Genomic DNA, 27723 nt, shown 5'->3' with positions numbered 1-27723 from the left:
CGCTTCGTGATCGAAAACCGAAAGGAATTAATCTTACGAAGAAGGAGGAGGCGGAGGAAGCGGGGGGGGGGGTTGTAAAACCATTTGCTAACGTTTATCTGATTAATTATAGAAATAAATCGTCGGTAACCGAAACCCCCTCCCCGTGAAATCCCCGAAAAAGTTTATTGCTCTTTACCACCCTTAAATTTCGAAATTATCTTTAACCATTTAACTCGCGTCCGCGCACGACCGCACTAAATTTTTTTTTCAAATTGAATTTTTTCCGTGAGCTCTTTTTTTACTTTTAAAAAAAAAATTTTTTTTTTTTTTAGATATTAAGTTCCCCCTTGAAAAAATTAATGGCTGTTTCTTATTGTTTTATTTTATAACGAAACGATTTGAAAATTTAAAATAAAAATAAAACATTATTGTAATTATTATTATTATTATTATTTTATCGATCTATTTTCTCGTAATCGTTTCGTTATAAACCAAAAAAAAAAAAAAAATTTTTCAAATCGATTTTATATTTGAAAAATTTTAAATCGAATATTTTTCGCGCGTAAAATTAACAAAAATTAACGAAAAAAAAAAACATATTTTGCAAATTGAACTGATTAATTTTTCTTATAATAAATAATAATAATAATAATAATAATAATAATGGAGGATATTAATTTTAAAAAATTTCATTTTTTTATTTTTTTTTTACTTTCAATTTCAAATGTTTCAAATGATTTAGTGTTAAAATTTTTTTTTCTTTTTTTTCCCTTTTTTTTCGAGCCATTTTTTTTTTTTTTTTTTATAAAGAAAATTTATTTTAAAAAAAAAACGGAGACAATAGAACATAAAAAAATTATTATTATTATTATTATTATATTTTTTTTTTCTTAATAATAATAACCAGAAAAAGAAGAAAAAAATGAAAAAGAAAAGAAAAGAAAAAAAAAAAGGAGAAAAAAAGGACTTTAATTTTAGATTTATTAATAACAATTCTTTTTTTTTTTTTTTTTTTGAATTTAGTCTCTCTCTCTCTCTTTCTGATTTTTAATTTCTTTTTTTTTTTTTTTTGTAAAAAAAAAAAGAGAAGAAGAGAAGATGTCGTAGTCGTACGTAGTCGTTTTTTTTTTTTTTAACTTTACCCATTAGTTGTTCATTTATTAAACTATTTTCTTTACGCCTCACTCCCTACCTCTCCCCTCTCATTCCCTACGCTTTCCCTTTTCCCCCCACTTCTCTTCCTCTAAAAAAATGAAAAGAAAAAAAAAAAAAAGGAGAAATGCAAAGAAAGGAAGCAATAATTTTAAAATAAATCACTTGCGATAAAAGAATAGGTTTAATGTAAGGGTCATAATACGCATCAAGAATAATAATAAGATTTTAAAGTCGGAAAAATGAATAAAGAAAAAAAAAAAAAAGAAAAAAAGAATATTGGGAAAGTTGAAGTTGAAGTTGAAAAAAAAAAGAAGTAAATGGTGTCGAAGATAGGAAAGAGAGAGAGAGAGAGAAAGAGAAAAGAATAAAAAAAATAAAAATAAAATGAAGGGTCGATTGATTGATTGCCTTTATTAAGAAGGCGAAAAAAAAAAAAAAAGTCAGAAGTTATAAGGGAAAAAAATTCTTTGGCACTCACCTCTGTAAAAGAAGACGGTGGTGGTGGTGGTGGCGACAGGGTTGATTAAGAAAGAAGGGGGTGGTATTAAAAAAAAAAAAAATATAAAAATTTTATCATAAAAAAATTTCCTTTTTTTTTCGGTCATCGTCGACGAATCATTTTTTGTTTTTTTTTCATTAACGTAAAGCAGAACTTCCGGTTTTTATTAAAACCCCCACCCCGTTACTTCCGGTATGTAGTTAGCGCCGGAAATAAATTATTTTACGTAAGAAATATTTTTTCGAAAAAAAATCTCAGATCGCCGAACGAATAAGAAAAAAAAAAAAAAAAATTTCCCTCGAGGTGTTTTTTTTTTTAAAAAAAAAGAAAACCTCCCCGCCGTCTGCACCCCTCCCTCCTCCCTCCCATCCCCCCAAAAAAAAGATTTTTTTTCTTTTTCTTCTTCCTTTTTAATCAAGATACTTTTTTTTTTCAAGTTAAAGAATTTTAGATAAGAAGAAAAAGAAAAAGAAAAAAGTATGCTTTTCGAATTCTAAATGAACATTAAATATGAATACTGATTTAGAAGTTTTATTACGCGGGGGGTGGGGAGAGGAGGGAAAGCGAAGAGAAGGCGGTGGAAAATTTTTAAAATGGGGAGGGAGGGGAAGAGGTAGAAAGTAAAAAAAAAAATACGCGGACAGACACAGATGTACTTATTCGGGATTCGAGTATTTTTTTATAAATGAAAAAAAAAAAAAAAAAAAAAAAAAAAACGTGGTGTGGTAACAACATCACCGGTGGTTTATGAATTCTCAATTCTAATTCTTTTCCTTTCCTTTTCTTCTTCAATTTCATTATTCTTTTCTCTTTCTTCTTCTTCTTCTTTTTTTTTTTTTTTGTTTAATTTTCAAAAAATAAATTCTAAAGATTTTTTTTTTTTTTTTAATCTTTCGTTTCGACCCCTCCGGAGATATAAAAAAGAAAAAAAAGAAAAAAAAAACTCACCCCCTGATTTACCGCAGGCTTTGAATCAGTTCAGTTTGCATTTTGAAAGCGGCGACAATGAGTCGGCGGCGGCCGATGATACCCAAAAGTTGTAAAATTTTCATTAATAATAATAATTATTATTATTATTATTAATGTTTTTCTTCCGCAAAAAAAATTCTGCAACAAAAATACGATTTCTTGCATTATTTATAACTCTTTAATTTTTTCTTTGTTTTATTATTTATTTTTTTTTTTTTAGTTTTTTTTTTTAACAAAGGAAAAATTATAGAAATGCATGAAGTCGGGGGACCGCATGCACAAATTTTTTTTTCCTTTTTTCTTATATCAAACGTGAAAGTTTATAATCTGATAAATGGAAAACTCGTAGTAACGGTTTTTACATTGAGGAAAACATCAGGAAAATTTTATATTTCATTTAAAATAAAAATAATTTTATGTGGAAAAATTCGACACTAACCTTAATGCGTTGTTATTCCAACGTAAACGTTCGAATAACGTCGGTCGACATAAAAATTAAAACAAACCGAATAAATTTACCCGAATGTACATTTTATAAAAAAATAAATAAATAAATAACCGGAAAAACTTTTCGAAATAAAACACGAAATCAAAATTAAAACGATATAATTTTAAATAATAATAAAAAAATATAAACTTAATAAAAAAGCCTCCTATAAAAATAAATAATAATACAAAAAAAAAAACCGCTTAAAGTTTTGTCGACAAATTTCCCTTTTCAATATGTTTCCCCTTGCCAATTTATTTTATTTTTAATTTTTTTTTTTTTTTTTTTTTTTTTTTTATTTAAAAACTTGATGAGTATTTTTGCTAATTTAAAAAAAAAAAAAAAAAAAAAAAATGTAGACTGAATTTTTTTTTTTTTTTTTAAATTTTAAATATATATAAAATAATAATAATAATCGTTAAAAAGGATAAAAAATATCAATTGATTTTAAAAATTATTTTTTTCATTTTTACGATTTGTAACATTTTCAGTCAAAGTAAGGTTAAGTCAATAAATATACACGTTATATCTTTACTACTGCTACTACTACTACTAAAGACAAAATACTTGAATCGATCATGAATGGGGATAAAAATGTTTGGAATAAAAGTCAAAATCCGTGGAAAAATAAAAATTCCGTAGCTAATAATAAAAATACAGCTGAGATAAAATTTAAAAATGCACAAGAAAAACTTCAAGCATCTGTGAACAAACATCTGGAACAACAAGAATATGAGTCTTCTTCAGATGAAGAACCTCTTGAATCCGAATCAATTTTATCTTCTGTTTTTAAAAATTATGATCAATTCAATGATAAACATGAAGGAGTTGAAAGGACACAACAATTTTTAGAAAATGCTTTTCAATCAGGTGCTGGAATATGCTTGATTTGTATCGGTAGCATTAAGAGAGCTGATACTGTATGTTTTTTTTGTTTTTCCATCTTGTTTTTTATGTGAATATTAATTTCAGGAACAACTGCAAAATATATTTCTGTTTTCAGATTTGGAATTGTTTAGAATGTTATAGTTGTTTTCATTTGATTTGCATTGTTAAATGGGCAAACGATAGCATACATCAGCAAAAACTCACACAGGAAGATTTGCCAGCTTTTCGTAAAACTCAAATTTTATGGGCTTGGTTGGTTTTTTTTTTTTTTCTCTCCAATTTCAAGCATATTATGATAAAATTATTCATTTTGAATGAATCGAATTTGATTTTTTACAGTCCCAAATGCAGGCATGATTATAAACCTGAAAGTGTTCCTCAAAAAAGTTATTGCTTCTGCGGTAAAGTTGAAGATCCAGAATTTCATCCTTGGCTTATTCCTCATTCGTGTGGAGAAACTTGTGGTAAAAAATTAAAACCTGAATGTGGTCATTCCTGTCTTTTACTTTGTCATCCAGGTATGTTTACATATTACTCCCCAACTTATATAGTTTTTAAAAAAAAATTTTTTTTGAATAATTTGATGTTATATTTAAAGGTCCTTGTCCGCCATGTCCAAAGACTGTACAGGCGAAATGTCACTGTGGTAAAAAAGGTCCTAAGCATTCCAGGTGTAGTAATAAACTTTGGTCTTGCAATTCTAAATGCAGTAAACCACTTTTATGCAAAAAGCACAACTGTGATCAAATATGTCACTCTGGAGACTGTCCTCCATGCAACAGAGAAAGCTCTCAAAAATGTCAATGCGGTTTACAGGAAAGAAAGCAACCTTGCCTGACTCCCAATTGGCAATGCGAGAAGGTATTATATTAATTCTTATTATAAATCTTTTTCTGTCACGTTAATTATAATAATAGCGTTTTAATGACTTCAGGTGTGCGGAAAACCTTTATCCTGCGGTTTTCATAAGTGTTTGATTCGGTGTCATTCCGGTCCTTGCGGTTGTTGTCCTTCATCTTTAGAAAGAACGTGTCCTTGTGGGAAAACAAATCATTTGCTACCCTGCACCGTTGACGTACCCACATGTAACGAAACGTGTGACAAGATATTAGATTGCGGCATTCACAAATGCCCTCAAAAATGTCACAAAGACAAATGTGGAATGGTAGCTTTCATTTTATCCTTTTTAAATATAATTCTCAAATATTTATATAAAATAATAAATAAATTTTTTTTTCAGTGTTTGGTCATAGAAAAAAAACAATGCAGATGCGGTTTGCACAAAAAAGAACTTCCGTGTCAAAAAAGTTTCACTTGCGAAACGAAATGCAAAAGAATAAAAAATTGTTTAAAACATGCTTGCAACAGAAAGGTTGAATCCTTTTTTTTTCTATTTGCATTTCGTTAATTATTTCAATTAATAATAATTATTATTATTATTTATTTAAAATAGTGTTGCGACATGAATTGTTTGCCGTGTGAAAAGCCGTGTGGGAAAACCTTGAAATGCGGTTATCATAAATGTCCATTGGTTTGTCACAAGGGTCAATGTTATCCTTGCCCCGAAGTTGCACATGTTAAATGTAGATGTGGAAAAACATCGATAACAGTTCCCTGCGGTCGTCAAAAAAAAACATGTCCGCCCAAATGCAATAAAAAATGCTCGTGAGTTTTTTTTTTTTTTTAATTACAATTTTCTTTTCTTAAATTTTTTTATTTTTTTTTAAACGATTCATTAACATTTTTTTTTTTTTTAGAATTCCTCCGACTTGTCATCATCCGTCACGGGAACCCCACAGTTGTCACTTCGGAGAATGTCCACCCTGTAAACAAATATGTAACAAAACGAGGAGTAATTGCGATCATTTATGTCCCGCTCCTTGTCATTCTGCCGTTTGGGTGAAAATCGAAGACAACCATCGTCCGGCAGGTTGGTTGATTGTTACCATGATGATGATAATTTATCATTGATAACGATGATAAGGGTTATGATATCTTCGTATCAGGTCCTTGGGAAATATCCGAGCCAAAGCAAAAAAAATGCAAATTGCCGTGTCCAGATTGTCAAGCTCCAGTTTCCGTGACGTGTTTAGGCGGTCACGAAACTTGCGATTGGCCCTGTTACAAAGCCAAACCATCTTCTTGTCATCGACCGTGCGGACGTTTACTCAAGTGTACAAATCACACTTGCCAAAAGCCGTGTCACGTCGTAAGCGGAGCGGGAGATTCATTTTTCGTAAGGCTCTCATAAATTTATAAATAATAATAATAACAACAACAACGTTTTTTTTACACATTTTTATTTTCTTTGTTTATCAGGCCGACGAAAGCTGTTTGGAATGCGAATCCGAATGTTTAAAAGTTAGACCTCCCGGATGTAGTCACAAATGTCCCAAACCGTGTCATTCGGGACCGTGTCCTCCGTGTACTCAAAACATTAAATCCAAATGTCACTGCGGAGTTTTAATGCTCATCAATAAATGTTCAGAATTGAATTCCGTTCAGGATGATGTTAAGGACAAGCTATTGAGCTGCGGGAACAAATGTCCGAAAAACGTAAGAAGAAACAAAAAAATAAGAAAAATATCGTTTACAAAACAGTCATTTAAAAAAAAATAAATTGTTTTTTCGTTTGAAAATTTCCAGTATCCCTGCGGTCACAAATGCAAATCAGATTGTCACGTGGGTGATTGTCCCGATCCTGATTCCTGTCGTAAAAAAGTCAAAAAATCATGTAAATGTGGAAAAGTTAAAAAGGAAATCACGTGCGACATGGCGAGAGCCTGTAAAAAAGAATTTTTAGATTGCGACGAAACGTGTTTGATAAAAAGCATTCAAGAGAAAAGGGTGAGTCCATCTTTAGCGATTTTACCGGAAATGATGAGTTTTTAATTTTTTTTTTTTTTTTTTTTTTTTTTTTTACTTAAAAGGAAAAAGAACTCGAAACGGAAAAGAGAAAATTAGAAGAAGAAAAGAGGTCGTTGAACGAGTATGAAAAGTTTCAAAATAAATTCAGAACGGGAAGAAAAGGAAAACAGAAAAAGAAAATGGTGGAGGAAGAAAAACCGTCCTTTGCGTCCAAATATTGGATATTCATATTGAGTGCTTTCTTCGGAACGATAGTAACAATTATTTATTTGATGCAGTGATTGGTTTTTCCTTTGATTCCTTTATTTTTTTCCTTTTTTCCTTTTCCAAAAGGTGATTTGTTAAACAGGGTTTCGTCGTCGTTTTGGTATTTCACTTACATACGCATAAATAATGTCAATTAATAAATTTTGTGATATTTATTATGTATATATAAATATGACGGTTGAATTGATTTAAATTGTTGCTCAAATATTTTAAATAAAAAAAATGAAAAAGGAAAATGCGTTTTTCTAATTTAAATCCTCGAATAGTTTCCACGACGGGTGAAAATTCTTTTCCTTTGATTTTTTTCCATTTAAATCTGATTCTTAACAAATTTTTCCACAGATTCAATTTTTCTCGTAGTGCTTAATCCATGCAGTTCCCGTAAATCGTTGATAAGATGATGATAACAGGTCGATAATTGCATTGTTTTCGTTGTTATAGTTTCACTGATAACAAATAAGTTTTTCCATGAGTTTCTTCTCGTTGTCGTCCATTAATTTCTTCTGCTGTATTATTAATCGTTATCAAATCCGGATCCTAAATATTTCGTAGAAAAAAAAACTAACAACGGTGAAATAAAAAAAAAAAAGAAAAGAAAATCAGATGATTTAAAAATAAAAATAAGAGAAAAAAAAAAAATGATGATTCAAATTTTAAGTTGTTGTTGTGTTTATGCCAGAAAAAAAAAAATCATTTTGGCAATGATAATAATATTTATAAAATTGATATTTAAAAAAAAAAAAAAAAAACATTGTTATTAATAACTTGACGAAATTGTGGAATTCATTTCGTTGCAAAAAAAAAAAAAAAAAAAAGAGAAAAATTTTTATATTTACGCGTTCTATCATTAATATGATGGGAAATAAGAAAAAAAAATTTAATTTTTTGAACGTCTTTTGAACGTCGAACGTTCTCGAATAGTAATGAAAATAAATTAAAACGGCGGATTAACCCAATTATTACGATAATCGAAAAATAATTCGCTCATATATATATAGTACGTTCATTTAAAATTATTATTATTATTATTATTACTATTTTCTCATTTAAATCCGTTCGCTGATAATAAAAACGTTCGTTTTTTTTAAATTTACGACTAATTTTGAAATCGTTAATAATAAAGTTTAACTGGTAATAATAATAATAATAATAATAATAATAATAATTAAATAATGAGCAAATAAAAAAAAAATAAAAAATTTGGCGCGGAAAAATTTTTCCTATCGTCGCCATTTTGTTTTTTTTTTTTTTTTTTTTTTTTTCATCGTCGACGATGACTTCCTTTTCAAAAAATAAAAAAAGCGAAAGAAAAAAAAAAAAAAAAAAAAAACTTGGCTAAAAATTTAAAAATTTTTGTGTAATTTTATAATCATTGAAAAAAAAAAAAAAAAGAAAACCGTTCGATATCTCGAAAACGAACGCGACGAACGTTTTGAAAAGAGAAAAAAAAATTTTTTTTTTGTTTTTTTTTTTTCTCTTTCCCAGTTCGATTCGATCGATGATTTTCAACGACGGTTTTTTCTTCTTCTTCTTCTTCGTTTTTCTATTGACCGACACGATTCGCGATATAATCCGCCATTTTGTTTTTACAATTTTTCTAATTTTTTTTTTGTTTTTTGGTTAATCCGAGTGTTCTAGAATTCGAGAGAGTAAAATAATAATAATAATAATAATAAAAATATTTGGCAGGGATTCCGTATCTCGCACGAAAAAGAAAAAAGAATAATAATAATAATAATAATAATTCGTGTGTTTTGTTTGTAAAAACGTATTATTGTTTCCTTATTTCGAGAGAGTTCGACGCGTTATCGTGTGATTTTCTATTATTATCATTATTATTATTATTATTATTATTTAAATTCAGTGAATCGCGTAAAGTATTTGTGTACAAAAAAGAAAAACGTTCGTGCGAAAAATTTTTTTTTTTTTGAAAATTTTTTAAAAATTTAAATTCGGTAGATATTATTATCATTATTATCATTATTATTATCATAATAGTAATTAATATTTGTTATTTATTTAAAAAAAATTCGTTTTTCCGTTCGGAAAAATTTGTTTTTCAAAACTCTACTGTCGTCATCATCACCATCACCATCATCGTCATTTTCGAACGTTTCGAATTCTTAGAATTTGAAAATTTAAATTTCGCGGGTTTTTCATAAAAACTGGGGGGAAGGGGAAAAAAATTCGTTTTATCAAAAATATACAAAATTTAATTAATTGTGACTCGGAAAAAATTTTTTTTTTTTTTTTTTTTTAAAAAGTTTATGCGAACGAATAAATTTCACGGATCGATAAATCTCGAAACGTATTAAAAACGATTCGCTTGATTAATCGATTGAATTTTAATAATAAAAAAAAAAAAAAATCGATTAATCGTTATACTACTACAATCGTATTAAAAAAAAAACGGTAAACGTTGCTGTCGAATTTCATTAAAATAATAATAATAATATTAATATTAACGATTAAAAAAAAAAAAAGTCAACCATTGAAAGAAAATAAAAAAAATTTTTTTTTTTTTTTTTTCCTTTACGATTGGCAAAACTGATTGATTCGAATTTAAAAAGAATAAAACTTTTCGAAAAGACGTACAGTGTTAAATTAACGGTCTTGTAACTTTGCTTTGTACTTTTAAATTATTTATTCATAAGAAAAAAAATCCGTCCTTGCTTTTTAATTAACCGATTCGAACTTTAAAAAAATTTTTTTTTTTTTTCCTGTCGTAAAAACGTCGTCGTCAGTGATTGTGCGGGGGGAAGGGAGTGAAGTTGTGGAGAAGGGATATAGGGGAGTTAACAGTTACTCGTTTTTTTCTTTCTAGAATATTTAAAAAAAAAAAATAAATATCGATCGATTGAAAAATTCATTCATTTTCATTCACGTAAGCCTTGAAATTTTTTTCATTATGTTAAATGATGTAACGAGTTTATTAACAGTTTATCAGTTGTTGTTTCAATAGTGCGTAAAAAATAATAATAACAATAATAATAATGAGACGGGATGAAAAAAAATAATAATAATACTATAATATACGAGTGTTATTATTATTATTTTTTCCTGTTGTTACTTCGTCACGTTTTATCGTTTTTTTTTTTTTTTTTTTTTATTTAGTTTATTTATTATTCAGGTTCGCGTGATTTCTTTTCTTTTTCAATTGTATTTTCTCGTGACGTATGAAATTTAAACAAGTGACGTCACATACAAGATAGCCAACTTAAACATTACGTACGTATGATTAAATTATAGAGAAAAAAAAAAAAAAAAAATTGTCGCTTTCATGTTTAGCAAGTAACGCGTCAGACGTGTTTTTTTTTTTTTTTTTTTTTTCCATCTCGAATTAATTTCTTTCTCTCTCTCACGTGAATAGTATTTAGAATTTTGTTTTATTATTATAGGTTATTTTAAAAATGGATAATCAAGAGGGTGATAATAATAATAATAATAATAATAAGGGAATGGAAGACGAGGATGACGATGAAAATTTGAGGGAAATAATATTAAAACAATTGACGAATTTAGAACCCGTTGAAGTGTCCGACGACGATAGTTATAACGTACGTTTATCGTGTATATTAGAAGACGACGAAAGTGAAAGCAGCGGAGCTTATCAAAAAGATAACAATAATAAAAATGATGATAATGATAATAGAAAAAATGATGAGTGCGAAAGGGGAATAACGTCGTCGTCTGGTGATGATAATTGGTCAAACGTTAGATTAAGCGGATTATACGACAGTGAAACGAGCGACGATTTGATCGGTGATATCGTACAGGTAACCGATTTGGACGATGATACGGTTGTGGGTATAAACGTGGGTGAAAACGAGGGGGGCAAAGAAGAATACGACGATGACACGGATAGAATCGAAAGGGAATCGGAAGAAAGTGACGAATTTGGTAATTTTCCGATAAAAAAACTCAAATCGAGTGATAACGTTCACAAAAGACCGTTTATAGTGCGAAGACGAGAATTGAGTAGCGATTCAAGTGATTTAGACATTTCGGTAACTAATTCTTCGGAAGGACCACCACCGCCATTACCACCACTACCGCCACCAGCATCAACATCAACGCTTGACAGTAAAAAACTATATTCGGGTTATAATCAAGTGTGTGACGATAACAAGACTTTAAACGTTGATGTAGAATTGGAAACGAGCGCGGAAGAAGACGTAGAAGGAGAATTCAAAACGAAAAATGAAAATAATAATAATAATAATAATAATAATAATAATAACAATATAGAAATAATCGATAATGAAACTTTATCTAACATATTTGCAAAAGTATCTAAAACGTATTTGGAAAAAACAAAAGGTCACATAAAATGGGAAGAAAATGAAAAAATTGAAAAACCATACGAAGAAGCTGCAGAAAGATCTAGATCGAGAGAAAGACAATCACCGGGTGATCAATTATCATTGCATGATATTCACATAAGAGGTAAGTAATATCCGCCATTTTGAATCGTTAAAATTATTATTACTATTTCATTTTTACGATTAGGTATTACTTCACGGTTAATAAATAAAAAAAAAAAAAAAAAAATGGCGGAACGTTTTTAATAAATCTTTTATTATTTTTTATCGTCTGGTATTACGTAACGGATTTTATGGTTTTTTTTAAGGTGTTTCGCCTAAAGAATACAATCCTCCGGTACCACCGGAAACATATCTTTGGGAAGAATTAAAAAGGTTGAGAGAAAGAGGAGGATATCCATGGACGTACCTGGACAAACCTCCATTCGATGAAGCAACGTGGAAAAAATACATGTACGTAAAATTTAATTTAAAAAAAAAAAAAACGAATCATCATTATTATTATTATTTTCGTTCGTTTGTTCGTTGGGAAATTCCAAAATTATGTAAGAACCGAGAAGGAGAGTTTATAAATAAATTCAAATTTTTAAAACGCGTTCGCGACACAAAAGGCGCAGGCTTAGAAAAAAAATATAAAAAATTTTTTTTTCGTCATTTTTCGTCATCTTTCGATGGTTTATTCGAAAAGAAACAAAGAAAAAATTATTTCAAATTTTTTGAATGAATTCCAACCAATCCCTGACTAGTCTTTAAAATATCAAAAAGAAACGAAAGAACGGTAAAAAAAAAAAAAAAAAAAAAACAAAAATCGTACGTACGTATCATTATTATTATTATTTGTTGCGTGTTTTAATTTGAATTTGAGAGACATCTTAAATAAAAAATGTTGGCTCCTTTGAAATAAAAAAGAAAAAAACGAGAGGAGGGGCGGGGGTAGGGTAGGGGGAATATACGAGCAAGGTGTGCAATACGATTCAGTAGGTAACAAACATCAGAAGAATAAAAAGCGCGGGGGGGTGTAAATAAATCCGAGGTTGGATGATGGTCATGATGAAAATGTGTTGTGAAAAAATTTTTTAAATATTTTTTTTTTTTTCTTTCGTTCGAGTAAAAAAAAAAAAAAAAATTTCGGGAACCGTGGGAAAAAATTTTTTTCGGGGGGAATAACACACACAAAAAAAAAAAAAAAAGAAAATCAAATGAAGAAAACAGAATTGAAAAGAGGAAGATCGTCTGATAGTTTGGATAATAAAAATCCAAATTTAGATGGTTTTAGAGAAAGAGAAAAATCTTTACCTTTGAGAAGAGAAAAATCTTCGTCTTTAACGAGAGATAAAAAAATAAGTTCGAGAGAATCTTCCGTGTCTTCGATTGGTCGAGAAGTTCGATGCGCTTGTCAATATTTTCAAACGGATAGTTTGCTACCTGAAAGAATTTCATTATTCGGTAGTAAGTCACAAAACAATAGAAGAAATTCAGACATGATTAAATCACTTGGGTAAGAATTTAATAATTATCATCATTATTATTATCATTAATAAAAAAAAAGAAAAAATAAACGCTCCCGAATCGTATCCCCATGTGTCAGACCAATCAATGTGTTTTTAGAAAAATCGAAATCCAACAGGGATTTTGATCGTAAGCCAGGATTTTTTTTTTTTTTTTAAATTACCTCGGAAAAAGTGAACGCGTCGAACGTACGAACGAACGTCGTCGTCATATCATTTCGCAACTTTTCTTTTTTTTTTAATTTTTTTTTTTTGACCTCTCTGTTGCGACCCATTAAGTGCATCGGACTCGATTTGCAGCAGACGATTCTAAAATAAAATTTGTTTTTTTTTTTTTTGCAGGGAACACGTCTACGAACCCATCAACCCGCCCCCGCAATCAGGAGAAGAAAATAATTCAGCAACAACGACAACAACAACAACAACAGCAGCAGCAACGAATAAAAATGAAAATATGATAACAGCAGAAATTGGATCACCTTCGAAATCCAGCATTCCACTTAACGAAACCACACGTCACGTTAATTTTTCAAACGATTCGATAAATAAATCGAAAGAATCAAATCTGGAAGGTGATATTAAAATTGAAATAATTCCAGCCACGCCTCAAAATTTATTACAACAGGATGAAATATTACTCGAACCGAAAATGGAAGAAACGACGACCGTTAAAAAATTAGATGTTCCCGATATTGTTCCTCAAAAGACGATTTCCGTTGAAAATGTCGATGTTAAAACCGGAAACGTTGAAATAAAAGACACGCCGCCTAAACACGGCGGAGTTTTACAAAAAACTAGAAGAGAACAAATACGTCATCAAGCACAAGACATACAGAAAAAATTACGTAATCAAGCCGGAATGATTCGTACGAAATTTTCAAACATTCGAAGACCTTCTTTGAATAAAGAAAACAACGTTGCCCAAGACGAAGAAAAAAGTAAATTTCGTTTACCGGAAATGCACGTTCCTAAAATAAATTTCCCCGATCGTAAAAAATTTAAACTTCCGGAGAGACCGAAATTTCACATGCCCGAATCTGCCAAATTTCATTTACCGGACAAATCAAAATTTCGGATACCGGAATCTTCGAGAATACATTTACCCGACAAATCGAAATTTCATTTACCGGAAAGACCGAAATTCAACCTGTCGGAAAAAATTCACTTACCGGAAAGGCCCAAATTCAACTTGTCTGAAAAAATTCACTTGCCGGAAAGACCGAAATTTAATCTGTCTGAAAAAATTCATTTACCGGAAAGACCGAAACTAAACTTGTCTGAAAAAATTCATTTACCGGAAAGACCCAAATTTAACCTGTCTGAAAAAATTCACTTACCGGAAAGACCCAAATTTAATCTGTCTGAAAAAATTCATTTACCGGAAAGAGGAAAATTTCACTTGCCTGACAAATCAAAATTTCGTTTACCGGAAAAGAGTAAATTTCATTTTGAAAAACCTAAATTTCACCTACCGGAAAAAGCAAAATTTCACTTGCCGGAAAAGGGTAAATTTCACTTACCTAAACGACCCAATTTACCACAGATAGAAATTCCAAAATTTAAAAGAACGAGAAGTTTGAATTCGCCATCGGTATCATCGGGTAGTAAATTCGATTTCAAAACCTACCCGAAACTATTTAGAAAAAATTCAGCCGAATATACTACGTCATCACCGAAACAGACGAGAGGTAGAACGCCACCACCGAGAATGAAAGATGTCGAAGTTCCAGTCGCCAGTACAAGTTCGGAAGGTTGGATTAAAAAACTCGATGATTTAAAATACGCGGATGACGATATGGAAAAAGAAGACGTTAGAGAAATCGATTCGAGAAAAAGCGAATCGATCAATGATTACGAAGAAAGAGAATTGAATGATGAAACGATGGATTACGACAGAGAATCCCAACGACAGATCGAATATTTAGACGATGACGATCAATTGGAAAAAATAACCAAAAGTGATTTGTTTAACGGTAGGAAAAAAGGAGTCTTGGAAGAAATCAACAGCGACGAATACTTCCTAAGACAAAAAGGTATAAGTCAAGACGATATAGACATGGGTAAATATTTGTCCCACGAAATACGAGAAGCATTTAAATCACCCGGAATGAACGCATTGGCCAAAATGGATTACATGGATGATGAAAACGTAAATCCTGAGCAATACCAACTTCCACCCATGAGACCGACGCGTTCGGGTTCGACTAAAAAAAAATCGATTCTTAAAAAAGTATATAAGAGTGATCCGTCGCTGTCGGAAGAAGGTTATAAAACTTATCCGCCGAGGAGACCCGGAAGAAAAAGTAGATCTCAATCGAAATCATTATTAAATGAAGAAGCTGTCGTTTCCGAATTGTCTACGAAATACGATGATGATAATGTTAAAAAAACGTCCTGCGATTACGATAACGAAGATGTTAACATGAGTAGATATGATAACGTCGATTACGAAGGAGAAGAAGAAGAAGATGTTAGTGATTATTATAAAACTCCAGGACCGGTTAAAGAATATGAATACTACAAAGTACCAAGATCTCATAAAATTGTTACCGATAGTCCATTGGCAACGGAAAAGTCATCTTTGGAAAATTGTTCTTTAAACGAAAAATTTTCCGATGTTTGGTATAATGCAAATAATTCGATCGATAATCCACCGGTACCAATGGCACGGAAAAAGAAGAATAAACAAAAGTTTAATAGGGCGTCAGAAAAATTTAAAATGGCCGACGAAGAACAAGCTCCTCAACAGGTAAACCAAACAAAAAAATTTTTTTTTGCATCATTCGTTTGTTTGTTTGTTTGTTTAACCTATACGTTTGTATTTTAGATTGTGATTGAATCGAATGAGGCAGTTCTTCGTAAGTTTGATTTGGAATCTCCGATTCCGCCAAAAAGAAATCGATCCTCGGGTTCAAGATCATTAAAATCATTCGTCACTGAAGAAGAATTTAGCTGCAGTTTTCAATCCGAAACTGGATTAGAAAAATTGGAAAATGAAATTTCATTTGAAATTACAGAACCAACGGAGGAAACTGTTTGCTCGAGAGTGTTACCGTTGATGTCTTCGGAAGAACCGATACAAAATAGTATCATCGAAAACGTAGAATCGGATATCGTCGGATTCGGTTATGCGACAATAGGAAAACCTACGATAATAAAACCACAAAGGCGGAAAAAGAAAAAAAAACCCGAAAGGCCCCCACCACCAAAAAGGAAAAAAGATTTTTCCGTACCCATATACAGTACTTATTCGAAGAAAACCCCCGTTAGACCATTAAGAAATTATAGCACTTTAGGACCGTCGAGACCACCTAGAAAAAATAAAAAATTACAAAAAGAACAAATCGTGGCCGAAGAAGAGTCATTTAGAACGTACTCCGAAATACAAAGGAAACCATTACCGGAATCAACCGATCTTTTTCCAATCGAAGTATCCGAAAGCGTTAAAGATCTTCAAACGGAAAAAGTTTTTGAAAAAATGAAAGGACGTCCTTTACCACCTCCCCCTAGACCACCGCGACAGAAAAGCAAAGGTCCGGATGATTCATTTGATGTCGAAACAAAAGAAGAAAGGATATCAATGTCGATTTTAGCAGACGATGAATTTCCCATCGAAAGAGAAGTTACCGTTTTCGTACATGAACCACCTCCTGAAAAAGAAATTTTTCAAGAGATGCTACCACCTCAAGAAAGTACTCCTTCCGTCGAAGAACATTTTTCAAACGAAAATATTAATGATAATAATAATAAAGATGATTTAATTCAAGAATTCAGTCACGAACAATTAAGAATTCAACAGGAATTTTTAGAAGAAATGAAAAGAGAAGAAGAAGAACTAAGAGAAAAAGGTATAAACAACGAAGGCGACATGATAGATGCAGAACTAAAAGCTGAAGTCATTCGACAAATAGAAGATATAATACAAGAAGAAAAAAGATTACTCACGGAAAAGAACAAAATGGCAGATGATGCACTACCTGAAAGCAGCACTAGGGAAAAACCAGAATCTGATAAAAAAGAAAATTATTTAGACGTGGATGTAGATATGGGTTATGCATCGTTAGAAAGAAAAAATCATAAAAATCATCACGCTCCGACTTATTCGCAACAAGAACAAGAACAACAACCGCACGAACAACAACAACAACATCGGCAACCAGAACAATTCGAACAAACAATTGAAATACCTAAAAAATTAGAAAAACTTCAAGTTGATGAATTAGAAGCTGGTTCGATAAGCGTTCACGAAGTTAAAGCCGGACAAATATTTGTCAAAGAACTTCAAGGTAATAGGTTAGCATCTCAAGATATAGACAACACCGGTGGTAACATTTCATTGGGTAATATATCACTACCGGATAGTTTCATTGATCAAATCGTTTCGAAAATACCTTGGGAAAAGGTACGACAAAATCACGAACAAGAACAACTACAACAACAACAACAAAATCAATCGTCTTTCGTACAAGAACTTCCTCATCTTCCACCTCCCGTTCGTCCTATGCGACGTCAACAAGAATATGCAACTCCTGACGATTCCGATGATGAAAATTATTCACAACCAAGGAGACCTTATCGAAGACGTCAAACCAAAACAAAACGTTCTGACGAAGAAGAAGAAGAAGAAAAACAAACAACGAAACAAATATTGACAACAACAACAACAAGAACAAACAACGAGTCCGCGGCGGATGACGTAACCGAATTAAGCATAAGATTAGCAAGAGCTTGCACGGCTGCTGGAGTTGAAGCCGTTAGAAATTTTGTCGAAACAAACAAGGCAATCGCTTCATCATTGGATAGAGAATTATGCGTTCAAGTAATTCTTTGCATTGCTGTCGTCTTGGTTGCCGCTTATTTTCTTTTCGGTTACGAAGCTAAAATTATTCATTTGAATAGATGGCATTTTCAGTTTCCCCCCCCGCCGCCTCCAGATTTGTAAAATGATTACAAAGCAAAAAAAATACAAAAAAAAAAAAAAAAGAAAAATTTTATCTTATCGTTTGTAACGGTTGTTAGCTTTATAAATAATAATAATAATTATAATAATTAAAATTTTGTTAACGTCTGTAAAATAATTTAAAAAAAAAAAAAAAAAATTGTTTTTTGTTACGGTATTGAATTACAATCGTGTTGATCACCAACAATCGTATACTTATTTTTTTTTTTTCCTTTGGCTTCAAACGCCATTTTAGTTTAAATTTTATTCGTTAAATGTCACTAAAAATCAATACATATACAACGTTTGATTACCATTATTGAATATATTGACCTTGTAAAACATTTTTTTTTTATTCAATAGATGTCGCATTAAAATTGCACTCGAACATTAATATTTTTTTTTCATCCGATAGATGTCGCATTAAAATTGCATTCAAATTATGTGCAAAATGTAAAAAAAATTTTTTTCATTTTCATTAACGTTCAAAAAATAATTTAAAATAAATTAACGTTTTTATGAAATTACTTAAAGTTATGGCGAAAATAAAATTATAATTTATATATCTTACCTGATTTCTCTCGATGTCTTCATCCATAATCATTACACTTTAAAATAACCGGTAAAATAAAATAGAATATAAATGTCACCATTAAAGTCATTTATTTCAATTTCAATTAGAATTATATTATTAATTAATACAATAAAAATTTATTAAAATAATGTACGTAATAATATATATATATAATAATATATATTATTAAAAAAGTTATTAAATAAAAATAATAAAGTTTTAAACTTAAAAATTATAATCAGAAATTTTGGTAAGCAAATTAAAAAAAAAAAAAAAAAAAAAATTATGAATTGTAAAACCGAAATGACAAAAGATAATATTTTTCGCCGATTATCACTTTAATTAATCGAAAATCAATTAAAAAACATTTCATTAATACTTTAATAAATAGAAAATTCAATGGAAACAATTTAAAATCAAAAAAAAACTAAAAAAAAAGCCAAATTAAGAACATCAAAATCATCGACACGCACAACACAACGAAATTTTCATATTAACTGCATAAGTTCTGGAACATTCGAAATACTCAACCGTCAAAAAAATTTTTTTTCAACAAGGCGGTGGTGGACGCGGTAGTGGTCGAAATGCAAACCCGCAAATTTTATCTATGAGATTTATTATTTACGTTTAGCTTATGATATTTTTATCCGTTATCTTATTTAGGATCTTTTTTTTTTTAATTTTGGCGGGAATTTTAAACCGAATTTGTTCCGCTTATTATTAACATTCCTTTTTATCCTTTTTTTATTTTATTTAAGGTATCCATCTTGTTTTTTCCCCCGTTGTTTTCACTTTTCGATAATAAATTACGTAAGTAGTAATAATATTAATAATAATATTAATAATAATAATAATAATAAATAAATAGTAACAAATAATAATTAATCAAATTTTTGCCGACGAGAAATATAAACGAATAAATAAAAAAAATTATCGATTTCAACGATTTTTTTTTTTTTTTTTTACGAATAATAATTATGTATCGCCATTTAAAATCAATATTTATATAAAAAATAATAATGATGATGATTATTACGATGATGATGATGATGATGATGATGATGATAATAATAAAAATGATGAAATATAAGCACGAAAATAAAAATGAAGGGGCGTTTTGATTTAAATGACGATTTCGAAGGGGATTTGACGAAAACGGGATTTTTTTTTTGTCTTTTTCCAATAACGAATGATTGATTGATTGATTGATTGATTGATTTAATTATCGAGATTCATAGATTGATTGATAAACATATAAAACACACGATGATGTCGTTAGAAATTAAAAAAAAAAAAAAAAAAAAACAAATCGCGACATGTTGTTACTCGTCACGTACCCAATTTATTTCAACGATTTAATTTTAATAATAATAATAACGATGATTATAAATAATCACACGGTAAAAATAATGATCGTGATGATGCTGATGATGATGATGATGATGAAAATAATAATAATAATAATAATAATTATAATTAAAATATTTTTTTTTTTTAACAACTCACTGAGTTAAAATATCACAGGTACAGAGACTAACTAACTATCTTACATTTACTCGACAAAAAAAAATAAAAATAAAATAAAAATATTTATATATATATATATATATATATATATATATATATATATATATATAAAATTCTTTCGACTTCCGGTTTTACTTTTAACTTCCTGAAGCCTTTGAAAAAGGCTTTTTTTTTTTTTTTTTTTTTTTTTTAATTTGCGAAACCGTCAATCATTTCGAATAGAACAATAGAAATAGAAATTTTTTTTTTTTTTCGCTTTGACAATAACGTTTTTCGACGCCATATTGATTTTTGAGCATTTTTCTCTTTTAACTTCCGATTTTTTTTTTTTCGTGGGTCGCGAAATTACAATTAAAAAAAAAAAAAAAAAGATAAAAAATTAGTTTAAGGCGTGAATCTACGGCGTTTGTTTTAATATGCGATTTAAGAAAAAATACGAACGGAAATAACGAATTTTCCATCTATTTCCGGTTAAAGATATTGTTACGTTGGTGTTTTTTTCTGTTTAATCGTTCCGATCGTTTTTTCATTCGCTGTTAAATGTTTCCATAATTTCTTGTAAACTTGATATTGTACCAGTTGCAAAACCCAAAATTCCAAAAAGCATGAGAAAAATATTTTTCCATATTCTCCAGTAGAATTTTCCCATTCCGGGTTTTTCCCAAAACGTAACCAATTCAATAACCGCTGGAAATATCAATCCTAGTGTTGAAAGGCACATGGCACCGACGAGAGATATAAAAGGTCCGAGATTTGGTACGGCTGCAGCAATGCCAACTATTAAAAAAATAAAATTCAAATTAATAATCGATGACGTGTGACATCCGATTGACAACTGGAGTTTTTAATCGTTCAATACGAACCCGATAAAATAACTAAAAATATTCTGATGCAATATTCGGCTGGAACTTCATTTTTTGGAAACCAATGTTTACAACCTTTCCAAATTATTCCCATGGGAACGTAAAATTGTAAACTGTACGTTAAGAAAATGGTGACTGCTATCATTACTTTAACGGATTGTGCCAACCTATAAATTGAAAAAAATATAAGAAAAATGTTCTAGAAAAATAATAATAATAATGATAATAATAATGATAAGGAAATGTACTCACAATTCATCTTTGGGCAAGTTTAACGTTATTGAAGCTTGAGTATCTTCTCCAAATTTTAAATAACCGAAAAATCCAACGGCCGTATATAATATAACGACGACAGTCATACCAATATTTAATACTCCTGGACATCCTATGAATTTTTGCGGTGTTTTCATGTTGTTTTCCAGTGGCATTACCTATCGTGAAATCAAATTTTATTAATCTTTAGTGACACGTTAAAATTTCAACAGTACCAATAACAACAATAACAATAACAACGATAAAAAAAAAAAAAAAAAAAGTAACGCGACGCGATTAAATTAATTTTTTTTTTTTTTTTCGCGTCCATCATACAATTAATCCGTTATTAATTTGGGGGGGGGGGGCAACGAAAAGGACAAACAGTTAAAAAATTAAAACTTCCGGTTTTTCGATTTTATAATAATATTTCCTGTTAAAACAATTTTTTAAAAAATCCCCGCAATTTTTTTTTTTTTTTGCAAAATTTAAACCTAAACCTGGAAAAATTTCCCCTCTTTTTTTTTAAGTGATTGCAATCGTGGCAGGAGAAAGAAATAATTTTTTCATAGTGTAAAAAAGAAAAAAAATTCAACAATCATTTCCCCCCCTCCCCTCCCCTCCTCATTCTTACTTAATAAACTTGGAATTTTATTTTTCCCCCCGTTTCTATCTCTTGTAGACTCATTTCTATATTCTAAAACCACGTCGATCGCGTAAAAAAAGAGGGTGAGAGAGAGAGAGAGAGAAAGAATTTTATTTATTTATTTATTTATTACAAAAATAAATTTTGTAATATTTACCTTTCTTTCCTCGAGGAATACTACCTCTCTTATTCCTCCTATTCAGTTACCTAAAATTCTTGTAGTTACTTATAAACAACACAACCTCCATATTTGATTCGCATTTTAATCATTTTTTTAATGACAACATAATTATGTTTAAACAAGCGATGGAACATAAAGCAAAAAAGCATCAATTAACACATTAATTTCAATAATAATAATAATAATAATAAAAACAATCAAAAAAGAATTTTTTTAAAATTTAAATTTAAATTTACGGTAAAGATTCGTTTTTATTCTTTCTAATTTTTTTTTTTTTAAACGTAACAAACATAATAATAATCCGTCGCAGATTGCGACGATGCAGACGACGCAGACGACGACGATGAATTTAAAAAAAAATAACGGTTAAATTTAATATGAAAAAAACTTACCACACCGATTCCTTCAAGAGCAAATATGGCGGTACCAAAAAACAATGGCAATTGTTGAAAACTCGAAAAATATTTTCTTTCCGTGACGTGTGGTAAATCGTTAAATACGTAGTAGAAACTGATACCGATTCCGACCGCCATTAATATGTTGGCTATCATTGAAAATGGTGCCAACCATTTGAGATTGTGTATCAAATTCGTTAGTATCAATGGTATAAGAAGCATGGCCATGTATAAACGTACATCGTAATCGATTTCCAAATGATGATCCACAACCTGTGTTTGTTGCGACACCGTCGATAATTTACGACAATTTTTTTAAAAAAAAAAAAAGAAAAAAAGAAAAAATAAAAATAAAAAAATTATGAATTGTACAAACGTCACGTTTTCAAATCAATCAACATCATCATCATCAACATCAACAACAACCAAAATAAACGTATTTATTTACGTAATGATAATAATAATAATAATAATACGAATAGGTTTTTTTTGTATGCGAACCTCTCTCGTTAGAGAAGAGGAACGATTTTTAGAATTTTATTAGTATGTACCTAAAAAATAAAAGAGTAATAAAATCATCCGAGTCGATGGTCGATTTCAGTCCAGAAGGTTAAAAGGTTCCCCGACTTTTTTTTTTTTGATTTTACACGCACGTACACGCGACAAAAAAAGGCAGGGAAAACGTCATTTTTAATTTTTTTATTTTTTTACTTAAAGCTGAACTCCTTCAATTATCGATCAGCAAATTTATCTGCAAAAGAATTCCAGATAATTCGACAAATATCTAATAAACATTTTTTTACTGGATCAGTCATCAATACAGGATGCCAACATATTAAATTTAAAAAAAAAAAAAAAATGAAAATAATAATAATAATAAAAATTTGTTTTTTGTCACTACCAATATGAGATTTTTTGTTTTTGAAGAGGATTTAGAAAAATTTAGGCTTTTTTTTTTTTTTTTTTTTTTACATAATGCGACGGGGTTTACGTAAAGGAAATGACGTCATCAGAAAAAAGGGGGTGGTAGCGCCTCTTGCTGAGAGTTAAGAAAATTATAAAGGTAAATAATAAACACTCATTTTCTCATTCGAGTCACCACAAACAATGTGACGATTTGTATCCAATCGCACAATCGTGCTCTGTACAAACATTTCTTTCCCCTTCCACCCCTCCCCCCGTAAAAGGGAGAAAGGGGAGGAAGTGTTATCAATCGTGACGTAATTACAAACGATTAAGATTAGAAAATGATCTCCAAAAAAAATAAAAACATTACGAATCGGTGACGTATATATAGAAAACTAAAAATTCTCAATGTCGAGTTGAAACGTTTGTTCTCACACGTTTCCCCCCTCCGCCGATCCATCATTCTCATCATCGTTACAACCCCGGAAAAACAATCGTTTTAAATAATAATAATAATAATAATAATAAAAGTAATAACAGCAAGTGCAAAAACGGTGCAAAAAAACTGATATAAATTAATTGAGATTACATAACTTTTAAAAATATTATTCGTACAACGACGACAACGACAACAACAACAACAACAAACAAACAAACAGTATCAAATATTATAAAAATTAATTAAAAATTTTGAATCATTTCGAAGAATAAAATTAATACGAATGAGGGAAAAAATGATTAATTAATTAAACAACAAAAAAACAACAAATTATAAACAATTTGACAATAAAAGTCAAGAACTTGTTAATTATCATTTTAAAAAAAAATTTGAATTTAATTAGTCTAACATCAAAAAGTCATTGAATACAATGGAAATGATGATGATGATAATAACGGAATTTAACGTGTTCACGAATAAAGATTTCCCCCTCCTGTCGCCCCCCCCAAAAAAAAAATTAAAATTAAAAGAGAATTTGAATAATTACAAAAAATAAAAAATAAAAAAATAAGAAAACCGTATAAACATTGAAAACTGGTCCTGCGTTAAAAATAAAAATAAAAAATTTTTTTTTTCAAATGTTATTTCAAGGATGTTCAAGGTTTTGATGTTAGTATACCTAACTGGCACAGCCTTGGTAACGACAACAACAACAACAATAACAAACAACTCGCTTTCAGTGGTAAAAATAAATTCAAGGTCGAAAAATTTAATCGAAAGTAGTTTTTTTTTTTTTTTTCGAATACTCAGACAATCCTTTCATCCTTCCCCTTCGCATAAGAAAATTCAAGGATGATGATAATAATAATGATGATAGGTTGGTTTACACGTGAAAATTAAAACCGATTTGAATGGCCAACGGGATTGACGTACTACTACAGGATCACCTCGACCTATTTTTACCGGTCGGGTCGTTCGTTTACTATTTACTTCGGCAACTCCGCTATTGATGATTTGAATGATGATGATGATAATGACTCGCATTTTAATTTCAAATTTTTCTTTTTCCACGACCATCTCTAAACCTTTACGCGATCATTTCGAAATGAAAAATTTAAACTTTTGAACTTTCAACAATGTTAAAAAAACAACAAATTTCTTTTCCTTACGAAATCCCTTACTCTCAGCAGCAGTGGCACGTAAAGGAAAAAATGATGAGAGAGAGAGAGAGAGAGAGAGAGAAAAGGAGGACCGATCAACTCCGGATTGGAATGGTTAAAAGGATTTAACTCGTTACCTGTTTAAGATTCCTTGCAACGAAAACGACATAAACGCAACAACATCCGTACAAATCTATGAAGAGAAATGTATCTATGCAAGCTTTTGCTAACCGTCGATACTTCCGCACGGGTTGAGGACCCAGGAGAAAGGATGCTTCGGCAACTCCCGAATAATCCAATGTCGGTACTCTGTACGGGAGTAAAAGAAAAAAATCATCAGTAAAAAGATTTTTTTTTTTTTTTCGTACAGAGACACTCCGAATTCGATACTTACTTCATACGTCTGTACAACGTGTGAGCACACGTGACCAACATGTGTACGCAATAGGTACAAATGGCTCCGACTAATATCGTGGCAAAAACTCCAAAGAAAAGTCCGGCATTTGCAAAAGCTAAAGGCATGGCTAATATACCAGAGCCTAAAGAACCTTTTAAAAGGTGTATGAGCGTGTCAATGTTTCTGAAATCATAATAATAATAATAATATATTTTAATAAAACGAGTATCGACGGTTTAATGTTTATCGCCGGAGGGTTGTGCCAACACTTAAAAAAATTATGCAGAATAAAAAATTGTTTTTTTTTTTTTTTAACGTTTTCGAACCTGACGACCATTTTAAAAATTTTTTTATAAGAGAAATTTAACTTACGACATTGGATGATCCAACTTCCTGTGAACGAACGGATTATAACCGGATTCTTCATCGACGACATTTTCTCTAACCAATGGAGTCGTAGATCCGTTCGTTATAACGGATGAAAATTCTCCGTGTTGTTGACTTTTAAACCTGACGATAGCAAAAATTAATTAATTAATTTTAAATTAACGTTGTTGTCCTTTTCCCCCACCCCCTACCCATCCTCTCTTCAAATCATTACGCGTGATAATAGCAAATAATATTTAAAAAAAAAAAAATTCGCGACGCAACGTTTCCGGTTTTAAATTATATAATTATCATCAAAAAAAATTTTTTTTTTTCCGCAAATATTAAAGACAGCAAAAATTACACTTTTTCTTCTAACTCCATCAAAGATAAATTTTTTTTTCCAAAGATTTATTGCGGAAAACAAAATAATAATCGATTTGCTCTACTTCGATTGGTATTTGAAATTTTAAAAGAAAAATAATAATAATAATCTTTATTGCATCTTCGACTTTTAGCAAAAGTGTAAATGGAAATCGTCTAACTCGCAGCCAAGCAATTAATTACCCGGTTGTGGCCTTAAAAAAAAAAAATTTTTATCTTAATGAGAGAAAAAGAAGAAAAAAAAATTTTTTTTTTTTTTAAGGTTAAGAAAAATCCTCGTTTTCTCTTCTTCTTCATCTTCATTTTCATTCGAAAGAAAAACACTAATAATAATAATAATAATAATTTTATTGAGTACTCACTTTGCTCGTACGAAATCATCCATTTCCGTTTTTGTTCCGCCATTTTTAGGCTTTTCGTAATTGGCTAATATTGTTATTGGAGCCAAAGTATGAACGCTGGGATCCTAAAAAAAACAAAAACGTGTCATTTATTAAAAAGAAAAACAAATTTTGTGAGGTTTGTTTGCGTTTGTTCAACAACATCAACAATAACAAATTTTTTTTTTCAAGAGTTTGTTTGATTAAAAAATTTAATAAAAAAGAAAAAAAAATTCCATGGAATTTAATAATAATAATGATAATAATAAACTGGAGAAAACAAACTTGATGATCGGCCAAAGGCGATTCTTTAACAATTAATAATAACAACAAAAAAAATTTAGAAAGTTTTTGTTTTTTTTTCGGAAACAATAATAATAATAATAATAATGATGATGATGATGATAGAGGTAGTAATTTTATCATCATCATCTTATTAACAACCGGAATTAATTTTTTTTTGGCTTTTTCCGTTTAAAAAAAAAAGTTTCCGTTGCGGATATTTTCCTTAATTAATCATACTTCTCAACAGATTTTTTTCGAATGTATTTTCCATAAAACAAACGACAAACAAACGACAAACAAACGAACAAACGTCATCGCTAGTAAAAAAAAAAAAAAAAAACAACAAATCCATTTTTATTAAATCCCTACCTCTTCTTCTGTTTCATTTTCCACTTTTTCCGCGGGATTTTCCGAAACACTTTCAACTTTTTCCGCCATTATTGATTTCCTTCGGGAAAATTTATATTAAATATTTTCTTTGTTTGTTTGTTTGTTTTCGCGATGTTTGTTACAATAATTTTCGTGACAAATTAATTTCAAAAAATTTTTTAAAACGAAAAAATAACAATAATTAAAATATTGAGAATTTTATTTTTTTATTTTTGGATTTTCCCAATTCGAAACGATTTCAAAACAAAAAACAAAACGTGAAAACAAACAACCAAACAAACACCCACTCTCACACGATTATTCGATAATTTTCCTTTTTTTTTTTTTTTTTATAAAAAATGCGTAAAATTTATACGTTCGCAGCGTAACATTTGAACAACTGAATAATGTTCCTGTTAAGAACAAACAATATAATATCCTTCTCTCTCACTCTCTCTCTCTCTCTCTCTCATTGCAATTTATCTTACGTCGAAGTTGTTGTTTAATGAGGCATGAATATGATTTCGTGAAAAATCTGCCACAAAATAAAAAAAAAAAAAAAAAAAACCCATTTCGCATAAACAAAATGACGACGAGACGTGAAATGAAATTTTTTTTACATTTTTTAACTGGTTAAAAAATGTGACGTGTCACCAACTCACTCGTGACACGTTCATTAATGCGAAATCGAAAATTTTAAAAAACCATTTTTTTT

General features: G+C 29.9%; 4 protein-coding genes across 4 annotated transcripts; 3 read left to right on the top strand and 1 right to left on the bottom strand.

The window, feature by feature from the left end:
* Positions 1-3670: 3670 nt before the first annotated feature.
* Positions 3671-7129, top strand: Phum_PHUM540460 (nuclear transcription factor, X-box binding protein, putative; the record flags this gene model as incomplete). Its single annotated transcript, XM_002431626.1, has 12 exons — positions 3671-4012; positions 4096-4232; positions 4320-4498; positions 4579-4841; positions 4915-5145; positions 5221-5352; positions 5434-5645; positions 5738-5910; positions 5987-6216; positions 6300-6536; positions 6627-6827; positions 6911-7129. The coding sequence occupies 12 exons, from the start codon at positions 3671-3673 to the stop codon at positions 7127-7129; spliced, it is 2556 nt and encodes an 851-aa protein (XP_002431671.1).
* A 3396-nt stretch (positions 7130-10525) lies between these two features.
* On the top strand, positions 10526-12939 carry Phum_PHUM540450 (uncharacterized protein; the record flags this gene model as incomplete). Its single annotated transcript, XM_002431625.1, has 3 exons — positions 10526-11561; positions 11746-11890; positions 12678-12939. 3 exons carry the CDS (start codon positions 10526-10528, stop codon positions 12937-12939), a joined length of 1443 nt encoding a protein of 480 aa, XP_002431670.1.
* Positions 12940-13399: 460 nt separating this feature from the next.
* On the top strand, positions 13400-17887 carry Phum_PHUM540440 (uncharacterized protein; the record flags this gene model as incomplete). The annotated part of the gene is made up of 2 exons (XM_002431624.1): positions 13400-15694; positions 15773-17887. The coding sequence occupies 2 exons, from the start codon at positions 13400-13402 to the stop codon at positions 17885-17887; spliced, it is 4410 nt and encodes a 1469-aa protein (XP_002431669.1).
* Positions 17888-20511: 2624 nt separating this feature from the next.
* Positions 20512-27077, bottom strand: Phum_PHUM540430 (proton-coupled amino acid transporter, putative; the record flags this gene model as incomplete). Its single annotated transcript, XM_002431623.1, has 9 exons — positions 20512-20762; positions 20849-21015; positions 21101-21279; positions 22320-22595; positions 24965-25136; positions 25222-25407; positions 25597-25734; positions 26337-26440; positions 27009-27077. 9 exons carry the CDS (start codon positions 27075-27077, stop codon positions 20512-20514), a joined length of 1542 nt encoding a protein of 513 aa, XP_002431668.1.
* Between the last annotated feature and the right edge of the window lie 646 nt (positions 27078-27723).

This window comes from Pediculus humanus, genomic scaffold (assembly GCF_000006295.1).
Source record: "Pediculus humanus corporis 1103172108290 genomic scaffold, whole genome shotgun sequence".
NCBI lineage: Eukaryota > Metazoa > Arthropoda > Insecta > Psocodea > Pediculidae > Pediculus > Pediculus humanus.
The sequence above is the reverse complement of the archived record's forward strand: the minus strand, read 5'-3'. Positions and strand labels throughout refer to the sequence as shown.